At 44.4% G+C, this 20,550-nt stretch overlaps 1 protein-coding gene across 4 annotated transcripts in view; it reads left to right on the forward strand.

Annotated features, from left to right (window-relative positions):
* The window catches only part of myo3a (myosin IIIA), a 335,886-nt gene that overhangs the window by 123,895 nt on the left and 191,441 nt on the right, over positions 1-20,550 (forward strand). For all 4 annotated transcript variants that reach the window (XM_080211403.1, XM_080211422.1, XM_080211413.1 and 1 more), the window contains exons 9-10: positions 2,103-2,258; positions 15,765-15,867. In XM_080211403.1, the coding sequence (XP_080067529.1) occupies positions 2,103-2,258; positions 15,765-15,867 (259 nt within the window). The remainder of the gene's footprint in view (positions 1-2,102; positions 2,259-15,764; positions 15,868-20,550) is intronic.

Here is a 20,550-nt window from a genome sequence, read left to right on the forward strand (position 1 = left end):
TCCTGAGAAGTGAATAATTTTCGCACATGTTGGTATGGGAGAGAATGCAGGGTTTTGCCCATTGAGAACACAGATCAGGATATCAGATAAACAGCTGCCGTGATTAACAGTCAGAAATGGTGTGGGATGGGCCTGCACCAGTGTCCGAATTTCTGAGGTACTCTCCCAGAATGCAAAGCTTCGCACTAGCTGGAAGCTCTATTGTGAGAAATTGCCTTGTGATGAATTTCCACTGTCCTAGTTCCTTCTCGTTTAGGAAATTCTGAAGTTTCTGCTCATTCTGTTTCAAATCATAATAACATAAAGACAAAAGAAAAGCGGTGGCAAACCATTTTTTTATTCATTCATGGGCATCACTGATCTCTAGTTGACGAGAGTAGCTGAGAGTCTACCACGTTGAGGTGTCTCTGGAATCACATGTAGACCAGACCAGGTAAGGACAGCAAATTTCCTTTCCTAAAGTGAACCATATGGGTTTTCCCCGACAGTTGTTTCATGGTGATCAGTAAATTCTTAATTCCAGATTTTTTTTAATTGAACTCAAATTCCACCATCTGCCGTGGCAGGATTTGAACCCAGGTCCTCAGAACATTAGCTGAGTTTCTGGATTAATAGCCCAGCAATAATACCATTGAGCCACGAGGCCGTCGCCTCCTCAGAGAGCAGCAATTTGAGCCAGCTCCACTTCAGTATGGTCTTAACTGACTTTTGGCCACAACTCCACTTTGACATCAAAAGTCTGTCTATCTCAGATATAAGTATATCTATCCTGTTCGTACAGTGGCAAACAAACATTTAACACCTTTGTATAATCTGCCTTCAATCTGATGAAGGAGCAGTGCTCCAAAAGCTTGTGCTACCAAATAAACCTGTTGGACTTTAAACTGGTGTTGTGAGACTTCTTACTGTGCCCACCCCAGTCCAACGCCGGCATCTCCACATCATGTCTAAATAGGGCTTAGAGGAGGGTTGCTATGTACAGCGACATTATAAGCATACAAAGAGTATTGTAACAGTTTCACTGCCAACAAGAAAAAACAGTTTTTACTGATTTCTGTTTCACCTGTTCATAAAATCATAGAATCTCTGCAGGCAGAAGGAGGCCATTCAGCCCATCGGACCTGCACCGACAACAATCCCACCCAGGCCCTAACCCCATAACCTATATTTATCCTGACACTAAATGTCAACTAAGCATGCCCAATCAAACTAATCCACCATTTGATTGGCACCATATCTACAAACATCCCCTCCCTCCACCACCAACGCTTAGTAGCAGCAGTGTATATTATCTACAAGATACACTGCAGAAATTTATCAAAGATCCTTAGACAGCACCTTCAATAAAGAAGGACAAGGGTAGCAGATAATTGGAACACCACCACCTGCAAGTTCCCCTCCAAGCCACTCACCATCCTGACTTGGAAATCTATCGCCTTTCCTTCGTAGTTGCTGGATCAAAATCCTGGAATTCCCTCCCTAATGGCATTGTGGGTCAACCCACAGCATGTGCACTGTAGTGATTCAAAAAGGCGGCTCACCATCACTTTCTCAAGGACAGCTGGGGATGGGCAATAAATGCTGGCCAGCCAGTGATGCCCCTGTCCAATGAATGAATAAAAAAATTTGGACTGTGGGAGGAAACCAGAGCACCCGGAGGAAACCCACACAGACACTTGGAAAGCACGTAAAATTCAAACAGACAGTTACCAGGGTTCCTGGCACAGTGAGGCAGTAGTGCAAATCATTGTGCCACTGTGCCACCCTTGTTGAACATGCCCATTTGAACAACAGACCAGGGGATGTAAAACAAATATCGATAACACTTGTGTTAATATTTGTGCAGCATGATTTTACATTACTGAACAATTTGTTGTATTGATTCATGCTATCCCAATTTAGCTGAGAATAACAGGTTTTGTTTTTTGAAATTTGACCCGCAGTATTAAGCACATAGACATTCATGTATTACCACAAAGAAAAAGCAGTTAACAAATTCATATTAAAACAAATCTGTGAAAAAGATGTTTGTTTTCCACAAAAGGTGAAGTTGGCTGAAGGGATCATTTTCAACTCTCACCTTGCTGTCCTTATTATTACAGATGTCTCGTTAAAGACTTTGAACATCGCCCAACCGTATCTGACCTCCTGGAGCATCCCTTTATCAGACAGATTCAAGGAAAAGAGAAAGCTGTGCAGAAACAATTAATGGAACTTATAGACCTTCACCAGCAAATGGGTTCCATTGAAAAGACAAGGTATTGAACACATTTCCAGGTTCAAGGAGAATTGATTTTGCTGGTAAGAATTTGATTCAGCACTCTAAGAACAAAGAACAAAGATGAGTACAGCACAGGATCAGGCTCTTCAGGCCTCCAAGTCTGTGCCGATCATGATGCCCTAATCAAACTAAAAAAAAACCTTCTGCCATTACTCGGTCCATATTCCTCTATTCCTTCCCTATTCATGTACCCATCCAGATGCCTCTTAAATGTTGTTAATGTGCCTGCTTCCACCACCTCCTCTGGCAGCGCATTCCAGACACCCTACCACTCTCTGTGTGAAAAACTTGCCCCACACATCTCCCTTAAACTTTCACCCTCTCACTTTGAACCTGTGTCCCCATGTAACTGACACTTCCACCCTGGGGAAAAGTCTCTGACTATCCACCCTGTCTATGCCTCTCATAATTTTGTAGAACTTGATCAGGCCTCTCCTTAACTTCCATCTTTCCAGTGAAAACAAACCTAGTTTATTCAACCTGTCCTCATAGCCATCACTCTCGAGACATCTTAGTGAATCTTCTTTGCACTCTGTCCAAAACTTCCACATTCTTCTGATAACGTGGTGCCTAGAACTGCAACAATACTCCAAAAGCGGCCTAACCAAGGTTTTATACAGCTGCAACTGTTGCCAACTCTTGTCCTCAGTGTCCCTGCTTTATTTCTTGGAGGATGTCATTTGTTTTGTTGTGTGGTTGAAGTGTGGATGAAATGATTGTTTCTGGAGAAAAAGAAAATGGTCTTGTTATTGAGCAGATGACTCATCTGATTTGGCTGAGAGGAGATTTGTAAAGCCAACTTTTAAATTTCAGCAAAAAGACAAGACAAGAAGCCTGAACATTCACAGGACTTAGATGGACTCCTGTTACAGCTCCAGTTAGACACTGGAAGAACCTCTCAGAAAATGGTAGAGCTTCACTAGCACTGAGTCTCTACCATTTTGGCTGTTTCCTAAAAGTCTCATTAGAGGCAGACTGGAAAGCTTCCCATACAAGGCAAATGTGATCACAGTGGTGGAGACTGGATGACCCTTGGAACCAAGAGGTGGCTCCCTAATCTACAAGTCTATGCTGCACTGTTTCTAACAGGGTTTCATATGCTAAATCATTTGAGATGTACCCACATCCACTGGTGGGTTGTAGCTATGGCAACAGCTCATATCTGAAAGAAACCTGCCAGGCTGGATTGTCTTCCAAAAGGCAGATAGCGGGAGTTGGGAAATCTCCCCAATTGATTAATGTTTATTTACACAAGATAAGGCTGATCTGACATATAAAAAAGGCAATATTACAATCATCATGGGGAACTTCAATATGCAGGTGGACTGGGAAAATCAGGTAGGTAGTGGATCCCAAAAAAAGGAATTTGTAGAATGTCTAAGAGATTATTTTTTGGAAAAGTTTGTGACAGAGCCTCCTAGGGAACAAGCAATTCTGGTAATGTGTAATGACAGTAAGAAGTCTCACAACACCAGGCTAGAGTCCAACCCAGCCCAACGCCGGCATCTCTACATGATGTGTAATGAGGTAGACTTGATTAGGGAACTTAAGGTGAAGGATCCTTAGGAAGCAGTGACCACAATATGACAGAATTTACCCTGAGCTGGAATCAGATGTAACGGTATTACAATTAAATAAAGGTAATGACAAAGACATGAGGAAGGAGCTGGCCAGAATTGATTGGAATGGGAGCCTAGTAGGGAAGACAGTGGAACAGAAATGGCAGGAGTTTTTGGGAGTTATTTCGGAGACAAAACAGAAATTCATCCCAAGGAGGAGGAAATGTGCTAAGGGGAGGTCAAGCCAGCCATGGCTGACGAGGGAAGTCAAGCACAGCACAAAAGCAAAAGAAAAAGCATACGAAGTGGCAAGGATTAGTGGGAAACCAGAAGATTGAGAAGCTCTTAACAATGAGCAGAGGACAACTGAAAAAAACAGTAAGGGAGGAGAAGATGAAATATGAGTGTAAGCTAGCTAGTTATATAAAAGAAGATAGGAAGAGTTTTTTCAATATATAAAAGGTAAGAGAGAGGCAAAAATAGACATTGGATCACTGGAAAATGAGGCTGGACAAGTAGTAATAGGAAACAAAGAAGTGGCAGAGGAACTGAATAGTTACTTTGCATCAGTCTTCTTGGTGGAAGACACCTGGACCAGATGGACTTCACCCCAGGGTTCTAAAAGAGATAGCTGAGGAAATTGTAGAGGCATTGGTGGTGTTAATTCAGGAATCACTGGAAGCAGGGAGGGTACCAGAGGACTGGAAACAGCTAATGTAACACCACTGTTTAAGAAGGGAGGGAAGCAGCAGGTAGGAAATTATAGGCCGGTTAGCCTGACTTTGGTCATTGGCAAGATTTTAGAATCCATTATTAAAGACGAGATCGCAGAGTACCTGGAAGTGCATGATAAAGTCGGACTAAGTCATCATGGCTTTGTCAAGAAGAGGTCATGTCTGATAAATCTGCTAGAGTTCTTCGAGAAGGTAACAAGGAAGTTAGATAAAGAAGAATCAGTGGACATGATTTATTTAGATTTCCAGAAGGCCTTTGACAAAGTGCCACATAGGAAACAGTTCAATAAGTTAAGAACCCATGGTGTTAAGGGTAAGATTCTGGCATGGAGAGAGGATTGGCTGATTGGCAGAAGGCAGAGAGTGGGGATAAAGGGGTTGTTTTCATGATGGCAGCTGGTGACTAGTGGTGTGCCTCAGGGGTCAGTGCTGGGACCACAACTTTTCATAATATACATTAACGATTTGGAAAAAGGAACTGCAGGCACTGTTGCTAAGTTTGCAGATGATACAAAGATATGTAGTAGTATTGAGGAAGCAGGAGGGCTGCAGGAAGACTTGGATGGGTTAAGAGAGTTGGCAAAGAAGTGACAGATGGAATACAATGTGGAAAAGTGTGAAGTTATGTACCTTGGAAGGAGGAATAGAGGCATAGACTATTTTCTAAATGGGAAAATGCTTAGGAAATCAAAAACACAAGGGGATTTGGGAGTCCTTGTTCAAGATTCTCTTAAAGTTAACGTGCAGGTTCAGATGGCAGTTAGGAAGGCAAATGCAATGTTAGCATTCATGTCGAGAGGGCTAGAATACAAGAATAGAGATGTACTTCTGAGGCTGTATAAGGCTCTGGTCAGATGACATTTGTAGTATTTTGAGCAGTTTTGGGCCCCATATCCAAGAAAGGATGTGCTGACCTTGGAAAGGGCCCAGGGGAAGTTCACAACAATGATCCATGGAATGAAGAACTTGTTGTATGAGGAACGGTTGAGGACTCTGGGTCTGTACTCACTGGAGTTTAGAAGGATGAGGGGGGATCTTATTGAAACTTACAGGATACTGTGAGACCTGGATAAAGTGGATGTGGAGAAGGTGTTCCATTAATATGAAAAACTAGAACCAGATGGTAACCTCAGCTAAAGGGACAATCCCTTAAAACAACAATGAAGAGGAATTTCTTCAGCCAGAGAGTGGTGACTCTGTGGAACTCTTGCCGCAGAGGGCTGTGGAGTCCAGGTCGTTGAGTATCTTTAAGACAGAGATAGATAGGTTCTTGATTAATAAGGGGGTCAGGGGTTATGGGGAAAAGGCAGGAGAATGGTGATGAGAAAAATATCAGCCATAATTGAATGGTGGAGCAGACTTGATAGGCCGAGTGACCTAATTCTGCTCCTATGTCTCATGGTCTTATGGACACCACAAATTTTGCAGAGGACTAAGAGATGTCCAACTCCAAAATAGAGCTGGCCAGTTCAAGAATGCATGGTGTGGGTTTGTGACCCACACCAGCCTGCACACATATCCTGCACTGCCCAAAATTTTGGGGGTTGGGAATTGAGCCTGGAATCCAGGAATTGGATCCTGGCCATCCTTTTTTATGGTCTGTGGAATCAGAGAGACTCTAGAAAGATCTTGCCTAATATATTTTGTACAGACAAACTCTAAGTTAGCCAAGAAGGATATGGAGATCAGGGCAAATTCGCCCACTCCATGGTAAGCTGGTTGCATATTTTGCTCACAGAGACAGGTGGGTTCTGGAGGGGTACCTGTACTGGCACTGTGCCCAACTGTATCCAATGCAAGTAACAAATTGGTCACACCCTGAGGAATTTTACAGTTAATTGGTTCTTGAAAGACTGCATTATGAAATGTGGATACACTTATCATGCTCACGTTCCAGTGCATCTCATTGACTATCTCGCTGATTCCCAGCAATGGATCTAATTTCTCTTGCTGTGTTCATGCCTCAGCTGACTTATTGCATTCCCTCTTATCTCGTACTGAGACAATGAGAAGAATTCGCCCATCCTAGAACTAAGTCCTGTGGCGAGGCAGGAACATGGAGCGTTTCCCACTGTGGAGACCGGCAAGCAAATCTTCCAGCCTTGTGTTTCATGACGGATTCCATCACTGGGCAGACCTGATGGTGCATTGTCCACCGTCCAATCTGGCACCATATTGAAAAGGCCCAAATTCTCTGACGCACCATTAAGAAATAAGGTGGACATCCTGAAACTGAAGATGGATCTGCAGGAACATTCTGAGGCCAGAAGATGGACCCCCCCCCCCACCAGGACACTAAACCTGAAATGTCCACCTGTCACCCACTGCTGTGGTGTTCCAGGATTCACGGTTGCCATCGGCCTCCACCCTGAACCTCTGGAAGCAGTCCCAGGCATTGTTCAGGTAAGTCCTGTCATCTGCGCACCACATTATTCCAAAGTGATTCACACCGGCTTGTTTTCCGTCTGACACTGCAGAGAATCAGGCGCGGGCGGTTGGGCCTTCATCTGCATTCCATTGGTGGACACACGTGAGTTCCTGACTGGCCTCCAGTGGGTTTCCTGATTCACCACGGTGGGTGCCGGGGAAAGACCCCACTGCAAATTTACAATTTTGGGACCTCTCGCCGAATTCTCCCACCCTTCCCTGCCTGCCATTGAACTAAGCGCATGGGAGAATTCTGCCCACTGTCTTGATACTGAGGATGGGAATTTTCATTTATAAGTCTCTAGGATGCAATTATACTCGGAACATTGGCCACATTCTTGTTCTTACTCTGAAATGTCAAAGCATTATTAATCCCATCAGGATTAGGTGTTATGAATTGTAAAGGACTCTGACACAAATATGTTGAAACCAGTATGTTTGATGTTAGTAGCTGGTATGTGAAACATCTCTACATCCTATTTTAAGAAAGTATGTTAATATGCTTAATTGGGACAACAATTTTGTTCATATAGCAAGCAACAGAGTTTCAAATGTATTTAAATTGAAAATCACAGCAACTTTATACAGATTGGCTTATTCTTTTTTGAAATAACACACAACATTAGCCCAGCTCTTCGGCACATGCTGAGAATGTTGTCTGTATAAATGTGCCCATTTTAATTTTTCAATGGTCGCCATCTCACCAATAGGTCGGCTGTATGGATCAGAAGGAGCATCCTCTGGACAAGCTTCACAAAATGTCACCCTAAAATGCATCCTGGCTTTTTCTCAAAGCAGCCAGAGGCAATGCATATGGACCACCAGATAGATCACCCAGCATAAGATTCATGGGACAGGGAGGTTGAGGGATTTGGTGGGAAAGTGTGGACATTCCACACTCTCCCCTGAAATTGCAACTCAGCGCAGAAGCATAGAAAATAGAAGCAGGAGTAGGCCACTCGGCCCTTTGAGCCTATTCTACCATTCATTATGATCATAATTGATCATCAAATTCAGTCCCCTGATCCTGCCTTCCCCCCACCCCCATATCCCTTGATCCCTTTGGCACAGAGAGCTAAATCTAATTTCATCTTGAAATGTTTTGGCCTCAACTACTTTCTGTGGTAGTGAATTCCACAGATTCACCATTCTCTGGATGAAGAAATTTCTCCTCAGTTCTAAAAGGTTTTGCTCTTATCCTCAAACAATGGCCCCTAGTTCTAGACTCCCCTGCCTTTGGGAACAATCTTTCTGAATCTACCCTGTCTAACCCTGTTAGAATTTTATAAGTTTCTTCGAGATCCCCTCTCACTCTTCTAAACTCCAATGAATATAATCCTAACCGACTTAGTCTCCCCTCATCTGGCAGATATGTCATCCCAGGAATCAGTCTGGTAAACCTTCACTGCACTCGCTCTATAACAATGACCTCCGAATTACAGCAAAGGAATGGGTGGATGAACTGGTTCAATTAAATCTATCAGATGTGAAAATGTTGCTACTCACATTGTTTAGAATTTTCATGAGTCATTGGCTTCTATTTGGAGGGGTCGGAGATACATTGCTGGTCATGTAATTGAGATTATGATAATACACTGTTTCTCTTGGTACACTGATTGAAGGAAGTGCCAAGGTTGGCACCTCTCCTGCTCCCCGGTAATGAGCTTTCCAAAGGTTCAGGACCCAGCTGTCTCCACCTAAACATACTTCAATTTATTTTTAATTGGCATCACTAACAGATTGGCTTCTTTGAAATTAAAAGTCAGGAAATAAAATAATTGTAGGCACATTGCACCAAATGAGAGCTCAGTTCTCAAATCTGCTCGCTTATTTTGCCAGTAAGTGGTTAATCATTTTAATAATTATATTTTAAAGCAGGTTGTGCTTTTGAAGAGTTTATTGAGTGGAGCCAGGGAATATTAAATGTGCAAACGCTGGGGGAACCGAACAAATTAAAATCATAAAACAAAAAAAAAGCAAAGGCTGAGAACATAGATCTGTCTGTTGCAGAGTGAAGGGACAGGTTAATATTTCGAGTATATATGCCTTCAGCAGAACTGAAAGATGAATATAATCCAACAAATGGAAAGGGGAAAACTACAGAAAAGTAAACATACTGCAATCACCAAGTGGAGGGCAGTTGGTCGTTTGATGGGTAAACTGTTTAAGGAATCTAATAAACGAGACAAAAGATTGAGTATGATAGTGAAAAGATATTAGAAGATACTTATGTAGAATCCCCACAGTGTAGAAGGAGGCCATTTGGCCCATCGAGCCTGCACCAATAACAATCCCACCTCGAGCAACCCCACGCATTTACTCCATGAATTCCCCTGACACTAGGATCAATTTGTCATGGCCAATCAACCTAATCTGCACATGTATGAAGTGCGGGAGGAAATCGGAGCACCACAGAGAAAACCCACGCAGACATGGGGAGAATGTGCAAACCCCACACAGACAGTCACCCAAGGTTGGATTCAAACACGGGTCCCTGGAGCTGTGCAGCAGCAGTGCTAACCGCTGTGCCACTGTCCCACCCCACAGTGGAACATAGCAGCAGAAGTAGTTCACATAGCTCCTCAAGACTGTTCTGGCATTGAATTAGATCTTGGCTGCTGGGTACCTCAACTGCCCTTGCCAGTCCAGGTTTCATATCCTTTAATACCTTTGCCAAACCATCCATCAATCTCAGTTTTTACATTTTCAATTGACAAAGCCACAACCAGATTTTGGAGGACAGGGTTCCAGGTTTCTTCCTGACATTACCCCTGCGGATCCTCGCTCTAATTGTAAGGTTGACTCTAAATTGTAAGGGCTCACTTGGAACCCTTCACCACAGGAAGTAGGTGTTCTCCATCTTAAACATTTCAATTAAATCACCTCTTAACCTTCTATCCTTGGAGGAGTAAAAGCCGAGCTGATTAATCCAGTCCTTATAATTCAGTGAATTTGTGCCACACGCACTCCAAGAACTGAAATAATACCCCAGGTGCGGTCAAACTGGAGATTAATGTGACCAAAGTATAACATTTAACCTCTTGCTCTTGCATTTCAGCCTCTCTTAAATGATGGTGAACTAATCAATTATATTTTGTACCTGACCACTGGTTTTTAATGATTTCTGTGCATGGACCTCCTAAGTTTCTCTGGAAGCCATTGAATCTTCCCTCTACGATTCTCTGCCCAAAGGCAGGTCTGTTGTTGGGCCGAAGGGCCTGTTTCCCGTGCTGGGTTGTTCTTTGTTCTTTGATCCACAGCCCCAGCAGAGCGAGGAAGCAAGTCCCAAGCCCACTCCAGTCGGAAGAGACATTGGCACCAATCCAATCCTCACTGGCCATCTCTTGCTGTTTAATGGTTTCTGTTGGATTTCTACTAGAGTTGCAGCCAGACATTGTGCAAAGGCTTGGGGCCTGACTATTTAACTTTGTCATTTCAGAGTCTCAGATTAAAGCAAAAGCTGACTCCAATAACCTAAGATGTAAATATTTCTCCTCTCACAGCCAGTCTCGGGTGACTTGCATGATTATTACTCCCTTGACTGCATTGCCACTAGCGCTGTTTGCCATTTGAAAATGACACGACAGTCTTGTGATTTATGTTAATAAATATAATGCATAGCATGGCTACATGAAACCTAAACTAGAAAAATAATCACTAGTCTTGATTCCATTCTCTATTTCACAGCATTCACTCAGATTGTATCAATCTCAGAATAAGGTTTCCCACAGAGCCGTTTTGGGTTTCTAATGCTCAGATCTAAAGGCAGGGCAGAGTTCTCCCTCAGGTAATGGGCAGGAATGGAGGCAGGCAGGTGAGCAATTCGTACTTCCGGACAGCTTGCCAGTTTGCTGGCACCATCTCAACGCTGGCTCATTTTCCCTGAGACAGGGGTCAGGGATGGAAAGACTACCCGCTTGCCAGTGGAAGGTTGCCAGTTAAGGTAAGTTAAAAACTAATTAAGATCAAGTACCATTGGGTTTCTGCATTTTCTGGCCTGCTTCCCTGGTGTCAACCCGACTTCTAAAAGTCAGTACGGCCATCTGATATTTTGGTCTCCAGGTGTGTTGGTTGGGGGTTGGAATTGGGGCCAACACCTCTCAAGACAGGCCTGAGGCAGCAACAGAAGCAATAGCTCAGAATGTCCACTCTATTTACAGAGACGTTGTTCTAGTTCAGTTCATAAATGTTAGACACTCTAGCCCTCACACTCCACTCCCCAACTCTACCACCCTCCCCCTCCCTGCAACCCTTACCCCCCCCACCCCAACTACTCTCTCAATGACCTCATATATCTCCCCTGTCCCTTCCATGCTCCCCATAAACCCCAAATTCACCCTTGCATTCACTGTAGTCATTCACCCAGCATCCCCTCAGAATACAGAATTCATGAGCTTTGTAATAACACAGGCAAGTCTTTGAAATGCTCGTGAAATAATAATAAGTAAAAGGTAGTAAAACTGTAAATCAAATAAAGATTTGTAAATGTATAAATAGATTCCTGCCACGATGAGTCAGTTAGTCAGTCTTGGAGCCTAGCCAAACATTCATCATGAGGCCATCTGGCAAAACAGATGCTTGGCCATCTGCTCAGCCAGCTTCAGTTGGAACAGTTGCCAGCTGGTTTTGTGTGAATGCTTTTCATCTGGCTGCAGAGCTGCGTTTTGGTTTGCAAAAGTCCAAACTTAGAATTTAACTTCCCTCCACATTCTCAAACATGCACCATTTTTGCAGGACTTTTGCACAGCCACTCACCCAGTGGCTGCCCTCTGAACAAGGGCAATTAGGGAAGGGCAATAAATGCTGGCCTAGCCAGCGACACTCTTGTGTGAAATGTCCACTCATCTCCAATGAGATACCGGGAGGCCCCGGTATAAGAGGGGGAGGAAAATTGCATTTCCTAAACTCCATCTGGACTGAATAAATGTGCATTTCCCTTGTTAAGATGTGAGGAATATCACAAAGCTGCAAAATAAGTCTTGAATAAAGTGCAGCAACTCCCTTTCATGATTATCTGTAACTTTTAAACGCTTTCTGCAAGCAAGTTGAGTGTTCAGAGGTGGGGGAGTGGAAAGAAGATTCCCTTGAAGCCACATGCATCACATCTAAACAGCAACAAGCAGGAGCCCTGTGCCTTCAATCTCAGCCTCCTGAGTATTAAGGAAAACATTTTTAAAACCTACATTCTACACTGGGAGCATCTGCAGTGCATAGGAGCGCAGGTGGAGCAGCAGCAACAGCAGCAGCTTTCACTCATCATGTGCACAGCTCCACAGCAGGAAGACACCATGAGTCCCAGGACTTACAAGAAGCCGTAGAATGCTGAGGAAGTCGTTGCCTCAGCTACACAGAGCAAAGTGCCTTGATATCACCTAGAGGCAATGTAGGATGAGGATGCATCTATCCCAAGAGGAGGTGGCTGAGCTTTGCAACCTCTTGTGAAAAGACTTACATAAGAACATAAGAAATAGGAGCAGGAGTAGGCCATCTAGCCCTTCGAGCCTGCCCCGCCATTCAATAAGATCATGGCTGATCTGTTGTGGCTCAGTTCCACATTCCCGCCCTCTCCCCATAACCCTTAATCCCCTCGCTTATCAAAAACCCATCAACCCGCGTCTTAAAAATATTTAGCGAGGCAGCCTCCACCACCTCAACGGGCAGAGAATTCCAGAGATTCACCACCCTTTGAATGAAGAAGTTCCTCCTCAACTCCGTTCTAAACCGCCCCCCCTTTATCTTGAGGCTGTGCCCCCTAGTCCTACTGTCCTTTCTGAGCGGGAAGAGTCTCTCCACCTCTATCCTATCCATCCCATTCATCATCTTATATGTCTCAATGAGATCTCCCCTCATTCTTCTAAACTCTAACGAGTACAAACCTAGTTTATTCAGCCTCTCCTCATAGCTCAACCCCTTACAACCAATGGGAAACTAGAGGCACCTACTCCCAGTGATCCTGCAGACCAGTGACTCAGTTTCTTCACAATCGACTCTTTCCAAAACTGTGCCTCTAACCTCTGTGGGATTTCACAGTCCACAGCACATAGGTGCATCCTTCAGGTAACCATCTCCAGAGCCAACTGTAGAGAAGGTACAATGAGAGCCACCTTCTCACAAGAGCACTCATTGAACTAGTCTTTGGCTTGCTAAAAATGTGGTTCAAATTCCTTCCCTCAGTGGCCTCACTCCAGTATGAACCTCACAGTGGTCAGAATTCTCCCAAAAAAATTCAAAGGGCCCGATTTTACCATCAAGTTGCGCTGTTTTCGCGTACAAAAACTTGCTAAAGTCAGGCATGAGGTGCCTAGTGCGATCCGTGCCACTCTGCGTGTGATCAGTGGGGAGGAAGGGGAGGTCCGCTATCTCTCTGCATGTGATCAGTGGGGGGAAGGGGGGGTCCGCTGCCACTCTGTGTGTGATCGGTGGGGGGAAGGAGGGGTCCGCTATCACTCTGCGTGTGATCAGTGGGGTGAAAAGAGGAGGGGCCCTCTATCAGTATGGGTGGCGGGGGGAGATTATGGGGTCTGTTACGTTGTGGGAATGGAGCAATGTATGTGGGGGCCAGGGAGGAGGCATTATCCGGTCTGGAAGGGATGTGGCAGGGAGTGTTCCTCAATCTTTTTTTCCTGCGCATATGCAGTTGGAGGCGCTGATCAGAGCAGCAGCGTTTCGGACGCAATAAGCCCCACCCACAGGCTAGAGAATCGCTGTCTTTTTTCAGGCAGAGTTTTTATGTGACTGCCTGAGAATGGGTCTAAATGTTGGATTTGAAACATTCCGAGTTTCAAGTCTGCCCAGTACTGAGAATTAAAATGGTAAAATAGAGCCCTAAATGTCGAATTCGCATGAAAATGGAAGTAATTCATGCTGTTGTTTTCAGTGGGAGTTCAGAGAAGAATCACACTCTCTGTGCACTGCATTGTGAGTATCATTAAATTTCAGGCGCGGGGCCCATTCCCATTAGGCTGAAATCAGCACATTGAGTGGGCCACTGCACATGCATCGATCTGTCAGTGCCAAGATCGGCGCACGCACAACATTGATGGCCTCCCGATTGTTGGCCAGCTCAATCATTGGCCAGCCGTACTACTGCCTCAATGCTAGTACTCCATAACCCCATGGCATGATCGTTGGGCCTCACCTTGCATGGACCTGTTGGGACCCTACCTCAGACTGTACCGCCTGCATCTCTGCAGGGGCAGCCACCCTCACTTAGATTCAGCTAGTGGATAGAGCATCTGGCTGAGGGACTGACAATTTTTTTTTATTTGTTCATGGCACATGGATGTCACTGGCTAGGCCAGAATTTATTGCCCTTCCCTAATTGCCCTTGTTCGGAGGGCATTGCTATGGCTCTGGAGTCACATGTAGGCCAGACCAGGTAAGGACAGCAGATTTCCTTCCCTAAAGGACATTAGAGAACCGGATGCGCTTTCAGAACAATCAACAATGGTTTCATGGTCATCACTGGCAAAGGAAAAGAGGAGAAATGATGGAGGTGTTTAGAATCATGATGGCTTTAGATAAGTGAATAATGAGAAATTGTTTCCAATGATTGAACAACCAATTACCAAAGGCCACATAGATTTAAGATGAATGAAAAAGAATCAGAATCGCCATGAGGAAGATTTTATTATGGAACAAGGGTTTGGGATTTTGAATGCACTTACTGATAGGATGATAGGCATTTCTCCCTGAAGCGTAGGAGAATGAGGGATGACCTTATAGAAATTTATAAAATCATGAGGAGCATAGATAACCTGAATAGCCGAGGTCTTTCCCCATGGTAGGGTAGTTCAAAACGAGAGGGCATAGGTTTAAGATGAGATGTGAGAGATTTAAAAGGGACCTGAGGGGCAATCTTTTCACCCTGAGGGTGAAGCGTATATGGAATGGACAGCCAGAGAAGGTGGTAGGGGGGTACAATTACAACATTTAAAAGAGATTTGGACAGGTACGTGGACGGAAAAGGTTTAGAGGCATATAGGCTAAACACAGGCAATTGATACTCATTCAGTTTAGGAAACCTGGTTGGCATGGATGAATTGGTTGAAGGCCCTGTTTCCACGCTGTCTATCTTTATGACTCAATGATTATCCCATGGTACAACAAGAATGGAGTTGTTGCCTGATCATAGCAATAAATCTCAATCAATTAATCTGTAGCAGATCCAGATATGACCAGTTTGTTTTGAGCTTATAGGTCAAAGCAACCTTTATTCTCAAGTATGTTATACATACCACATGACTACAAGAGGTCAGAAAAGAGGTAGGAATTCTGTGGCAAGTAATTCACCTCTTGACTCCCCAATGCCTGTCCATGGTCTACAAGGTACAAGTCAGTAGTGTGATGGAATATTCTTCTCCAAAAACACTTAAGAAGCTCGGCACACCATCAGCCACCTTATCCATTCACTCGCTCTGCCATCAGCACACAGGGACTGCAATGTGTGTCACAAACAAGGTGCACTACAGCTACCCACAAACCTTCTTTGGCAGAAACATAGCCTTAGTCATGTAGAAGATCAAGGACAGTTGATGCACAGGAACACGACCACCTCAGGGCCTTGCCGTTGGCACTCACATCCCAGGAAAGAATATAATAAAATGTCCCAGCGTCTTCTTATACTGAATCCCAAAATGGGTCAGTTACATACAATGCACACACATTGTCCCTAAAGAAATCCATTAGAATGGGAGATATAGATTGATTGACGATATCCACCTTGTTTTGACAAGAGTCTAATTTCTAATGTCTTTTTTGTAGGCATGAACGTATCCACACAAAGAAGGGCCAACACATGAAGAGTAACACCAGTTCCATTATGGATAATAGAGATGATCTTGCTACACTCGAAGTGCTTGACGAAGTAAGAAAATTGAAATTAACTTATTGCTGTTTATTCCTACATGCTAATTCTCCGTTTAAAAGTCAATGACCGCAAGTATAGCTTCAAAGATTCTTTGGAAAAATGGAGTGCAAAATGAATTGAAATGAAGAAGGGTACTTATCAATATAACTTCCTTTCAATGACTTGGGTCCTGACGGGTGGGATACATCCTAGGATACTTTGGGAGACAAGGGATGAGATTGCAGAGTCTTTAGCTTTGATCTTTGGGTCCTCACTATCCACGGAGATTGTGCCAGAGGACTGGAGAGTGGCGAATGTTGTTTCTCTCTTCAAGAAAGGAAATAGAAATGACCCTGGTAATTATAGATCAGTTAGTCTTACTTCGGTAGTCGGTAAGTTAATGGAAATGTTCCTGAGGGATAGGATTTATGACCATTTGGAAAGATGCAGTTTAATCAGGGATAGTCAGCATGGTTTTGTGAGCAGTAAGTCCTGCCTCACAAATTTGATTGAATTCTTTGAGAAGGTAACTAAGTGTGTAGGTGAAGGTAGAGCAGTTGATGTCGTACACATGGATTTTAGTAAGGCGTTTGATAAGGTTCCCCATGGTAGGTTCATGAAGAAAGCAAGTAAGTGTGATATAGAAGGAAATTTGGGCAATTGGATAAGTAACTGGCTGTCTCATAGAAGCCAGGGGGTGGTGGTGGAGGAAAAATTTTCAGATTGGAGGCCAGTTACCAGCCCTATACCATAAGGATCAGTGCTGGGTCCTCTGCTATTTGTGATTATTATCAATGACTGAAGGTTGGGTTAGTAAGTTTGCTGATGACACCAAGGTTGGTGGAGCAGTGGATGAGGTGGAGGGCTCTTGCAGCCTGCAAAGAGACATTGATAGGATGCAGAGCTGGGCAGAAAAGTGGCAGATGGAGTTTAACCCCGATAAGTGCAAGGTGATTCATTTTGGTGGGACAAACTTGAATGCAGATTACAGAGTCAATGGCAGGGCTCTCAGGAATGTGGAGGAACAGAGAGATTTTGGGGTTCATATCCACAGATCTCTCAAGGTTGCCACTCAAGTGGTTAGAGCTGTGAAGAAGGCTTATAGTATGTTAGCATTTATTAACAGGGTGTTTGAGTTTAAGAGCCATGGGGTTATGCTGCAACTATATCGGACCTTAGTGTGAACACATTTGGAATATTATCTGCAGTTCTGGTCACCTCACTATAAGAAGGATGTGGAAGCATTGGAGAGAGTGCAGAGGAGATTTATTTGGATGCTGCCTCGTTTGGAGGGTAGGTCTTATGAGGAAAGGTTGAGGGAGCTGGGGCTTTTCTCTTTAGAGGAGGATGAAAGGCAACTTAATAGAGGTTTATAAGATGATGAGGGGAAAGATAGAGTGGACGTCCAGAGACTATTTCCTCGGGTGGATGGAGCTGTTACTAGGGGGCATAACTTTAAGATTCATGGTGGGAGATATAGGAGGGATGTCTGAGGTGGTTGGAGTGTGGAATGCACTGCCTGCTGTGATAGTGGAATCGGACACTTTAGGAACTTTCAAGTGGTTATTGGATAGGTACATGGAGCACACCAGAATGATAGGGGGTGGGATAACTTGATCTTGAGTTTGGACGTAGCTCGGCACAACTTTGAGGGCCGAAGGGCCTGTACAGTGCTGTACTGTTCTATGCTCTATGACTGACTTTTAAAGGCTAATATTAATCCCAAAACAATGAATGTAGGACACTAGGAAGTTCCAAGGAATGTGTTTTTCCACAGATCTCTAAAGGCAGAAGGGCATGTTGTAAGGTGGTGAAAAAGGCATATAGAACACTTACCTTTATCTATTGAGACATTGATTAAAAAACGAGGAAGTCATGTTGAAGTTGTATAGGTGAGGCCACAGCTATAGTATTGTGTGCAGTTCTGGTCGCCACATTACAAGAATGATGTGATTGCACTGGAGGGAGCACAGAGGAAATTCACCAGGATGTTGCCTGGGATGGAACATTTAAGTTATGAAGAGAGGTGGGGTAGGCTTGGATTGTTTTTGTTGGAGCAGAGAAGACTGAGGGCAACCTGATTGAGGTGTACAAGATTACGAGGGACGTGGACAGAGTGGATAAGGAGTGGCTGTTCGCCTTAGTTGAAGGATCAGTCACGAAGGGATATAGGTTCAAGGTGAGGGGCAGGAAATTTAACGGGGATGTGAGGGAAAACATTTTTACCCAGAGAATGGTGATGGCCAGGAATGCATTGCCCGGAAGGGTGGTAGAAGCAGGTTGATTCATATCCTTTAAAAAATACCTGGATGAGCACTTGGCAAGTTATAATATTCAAGGCTCTGGGCCCAGTGCTGGCAGATAGGATTAGGTGGGATTTCAGATGTTTCTAATATGTAGGTGCAGACTCGAGGGCTGAAGAGCCTCTTCTGCTCTGTATGATTCTATGATTTTATAATATGATTCTATGATTCCATGATTTTATGATTTGGGTTATATTGGAATGTTGAAATGTAAAAAAACCTCAAACCCAAAACTATCCTCCACAAACCAGCCCACTTCCAACTTTAACAGAACTTTAACAGGGAGATTCCTGGAAATATGTTGCATGTTTAAATATATTAACGAGATTGTGCAGCCCCAGCTAATCTCTCTTCCAATGTCAATGTTAGTTGGCCCTGTTTCCAGATTCCAGGTCACCTGCTAGCTAAATGGAGGCAAGGTCAATGATGCTGAAGAGCTATATGCTTTTCCAGCATTTGTTGTAGACTAAGCGGAGTCACAGGGCCCTATTTTACCATTTTGATTCTAAGTGCTGGGCGGACTTGAAACTGGGAGTGTTTCAGATCTAACTTCTGGACCTGTTCTCAGGTGCCCCATACACACTCTGCCTGCAAAAATGTCGGTGATTCTGAATCGCGCTGCAGAAGACCGTGGGCGGAACTTATCGTGCCCAAAACCCTGCAGCTCCAATCAGCACCTCCAACTACACATGCAGAGTAAAAAACAAGAAAACACTCCCCTGCCACATTCCTCCCGGACTGGATAATGCCTCCCCCTGGCCCCCACAGACATTGCCCCACCCACAAAACATTAATGATCCCCTTATCCCCCCATTCCCCCGCTACCCAAACCAATCAAGGCCCCTTGCCCCCTTCCTCCCCATTGATCACACGTCGAGTGGCAGTGGATCATCCCTCCCCCTTCATTGAGCAGAGGCAGGGAGGCAGCGGACCCCCCCCACCCTCCCCCCATCAAATTGACGCCATCTGACCCACCTCCCTCCCCCCTACCGATCTGACGCACAGACCCATCTGACCCACTTCCTTCCCCCCCATAGGTTTGATGCACAGAGCCATCTGACCCACCTCCCTCCCCCTCCACTGCCACCAATCTGATGCACAAAGCCACGTGATCCACTTCCCTCCCCCACCCTCACCAATCTGACGCACAGACCCATCTGACCCACCGCAAATGCATTTAAATTGACATCATGCCCGTTTCAGGAGCAGTCCTGACAGCAGCCATTTTCAGCCCTTGGTAAAGGGGGAATGGGCGTGGAGGCAGGCGCGGATCATGTTACTAGCCTCATATTCAACCTTACCAAGTTTTTGCACCAGAAAATGGGCACAGCTTGATGGTAAAATCAGGCACTAAAGAAAACAACCCCAGCCTATCCAGCCTCTCCACAGCTGAAACACACCACCCACAGGCAGCATCCTGGTGAATCTCCTCTGCACTCTTTACAGTGCAGTCACATCCTTCCCATATTGGGGCAAACAGAACTGCACACAATACTCCAGCTTGGCAGGAGCAGGAGTGCTTTCCTGTCCCACAATCACCAACACCGCCATCGCCCTCAATGATCACTGACCCTCCCAAATCATCCCACAATTGCAGACACTCCCATGATCACTGATCCACTACCTCATATCCCAATAGCTTTCCAAACCCCCTGTCATCGTCCTTCACCAGCAAACCACTGCATCCAGACCCACCTGCCCTGGGCTGTAAAGAACCTATCTGTCCCTGGGCTGCAACCTCATCTGCAGTCTTGCCCAGCAGAAAGGGAACTAAGCCTGTTCATCATGCTGGCCTCAGATCAATGAGTGGTCACTGATGAGAAAAATCATGCTCACTATGGAGTAAAAACCTATTAAATCACTACTTGGCCTTTTGGCTAAGATTGAGCATTGGATCAAGCCCAAGAGGAGGTGCAATGTCTTGTCTTGTCAACTTGCATCTTGTTTGTCTCTCTTGTGGGGACCATGAATTGAATTCAGAAAATGCTGGAAAATCTCTGACATCATCAGTGGGGAGAGAATAGAGCCAACATTTGAAGTTTAGATGATCCCTTCGGGGCCATCAGTATTTTACTTCCATTACTGACCCTTTCAGGGTCATCTAGACTCGTAATGTTGGTTCTATTTGATCCCCTATTTGTCAGATTTTCCATCATTTTCTGTTTTTATTTCAGATCCCAGCATCTGCAGTATTTTGCTTTTATGAATTGGATTCAATTTGAATTTAAATTTGGTGTTTGGAGTGAGCAAGGAATGGATTTGTGTTTGCCTGGTCCGGTCTGAGCATTGGCTTTGTAACTTAAAGAATGGAGTAAATTTTTAAAAAAATTAAAACTTCAGATTATTCTTCAGATCAAGACCCCGCCCCAGCTTGGAAATCCCACCCCAATAAATATAA

This window comes from Carcharhinus amblyrhynchos, chromosome 2, assembly GCF_965287045.1.
Source record: "Carcharhinus amblyrhynchos chromosome 2, sCarAmb.v2.hapA, whole genome shotgun sequence".
Taxonomy (NCBI): Eukaryota; Metazoa; Chordata; class Chondrichthyes; order Carcharhiniformes; family Carcharhinidae; genus Carcharhinus; species Carcharhinus amblyrhynchos.